This window comes from Fulmarus glacialis, unplaced genomic scaffold, assembly GCF_000690835.1.
Source record: "Fulmarus glacialis isolate BGI_N327 unplaced genomic scaffold, ASM69083v1 scaffold43648, whole genome shotgun sequence".
NCBI lineage: Eukaryota > Metazoa > Chordata > Aves > Procellariiformes > Procellariidae > Fulmarus > Fulmarus glacialis.
Window position 1 is genome coordinate 3,293 of NW_009230957.1, and position 1,357 is coordinate 4,649.

Below are 1,357 nucleotides of genomic sequence, written 5' to 3' on the forward strand. Positions count from 1 at the left end.
TCAGCCATCAAGAGGCTCCAGCTGGCCATCTTTGCCCCCACCGTTTGCACCTCCCTGGAGTACAGCCTCAAGGTCTACTGCTTGGAGGACACGCCAGATGCTCTGAAGGTAACGTCGCCTCGCCGCGCCGGCGCGGGCTGCCCCTGCTTCCCCAAAGCCGTTTGTGCTGGAGGCGAGATGCTGCCTGCTCCCTCTCTGGGTGGCCTGGCCCCAGGGAGCAGACAGCCTGATGCAACTGCCTGCAAAGTGACCACAGTAAAATAATAAGCGTGTTTACTGCTTTCCCCGTCCTTCCTCACCCTCTCCGAAGGAAACAGTGCGGGTGCTGCTTAGCTTGTAGTCTGGGGCCCCCTTTCTGCAGACGTTACGAGAGAGGTTTTGCTGCTGATGGGTGGGTTTTCTCTCCCTTACACAGAAAACACTTGCTGCTGTGATTTGCCTCGGTTTTCTATAGATCCTGTTATTCCTGCGCGGAGACGTGTCTCTCCCCTCCTTGGCGGGGTTTGTGGCATGGATAGCATCGAGTGCAGCACGAGGAGCTCAAGTTTTGATGCTTGGCTGCCTGGACCACCGGTGCGGTGGCAATTTAATTCCCTGTGACTCGTCCTGTGGCGTCAGGATGGCTGCAGTGCCTCTAGGTGGAGATGTAGGCAGCGCTCTGGCTCCTGGATGGGGTTTTTCTCCTAAGAGCTGCTAGCGTAATAGCGGGATGGTGTTAAAAACAGATAGGGCGGCACTCTTGAAGAGAGTGCCTGACCTTTGGGTTGGACCTTTGGCATTGTCTGAGGAGTACAGAGGCGTATACGGATGCTCACATGTTATAAAATTCAAGCTGTAGGTGGGGCTGGCGTGTGAGATGAGTTGGCAAGTTCTTAGAGAGCAGTTGTCGGGGTGGCAAAGGCTGTTCTCCTGGGGAGGACTTCCCGCGGGCTTCTTGCTGCTGCTGGCTCTTCTTGGCAGGAACGTGCCTGGCTTTGGGGATGGAGAGGGGAGAGGAGCAGCCCCTGCTTGTCTCCTGGGTCTCACGCTGCCTGTCCCGCTGCCCGCAGGAGGTGCTGGAGCTGGAGCGGACGCTGGGCGGGTACCTGCTGGAGGAGCCCAAGCCCCTGCCCTTCAAGGACAGCTACCACAACCTGCGTCTCTCCATCCACGACATCCCCCACGCGCTGTGGAGGAGCAAGCTGCTGGCCAAGTACCAGGTGAGGGGCCAAGGCAGGGGCAGCCGTGGTCCCAGACCGGGGACAGTGTCTTCGGCCAGGCACCACGGGGTTGTGAGTGCCCTGGTCTTGTCTCCAGAGTTGTCTCCCAAAGGGATGGAGGAGGGAGGGGGTTTCATGTGGTCTTTTCTGGTGGGATG

The 1,357-nt window shown here is 58.7% G+C and overlaps 1 protein-coding gene across 1 annotated transcript in view; it reads left to right on the forward strand.

The window, feature by feature from the left end:
* The window catches only part of LOC104081591 (netrin receptor UNC5B-like), a gene marked incomplete at its 5' end in the record, with an annotated part of 5,624 nt that overhangs the window by 3,072 nt on the left and 1,195 nt on the right, over positions 1 to 1,357 (forward strand). Inside the window, 2 exon segments of the mRNA XM_009584399.1 lie at positions 1 to 108; positions 1,050 to 1,199. The exon segment at positions 1 to 108 is cut by the window's left edge and continues 33 nt beyond it. Of these exon segments, the coding sequence (XP_009582694.1) occupies positions 1 to 108; positions 1,050 to 1,199 (258 nt within the window).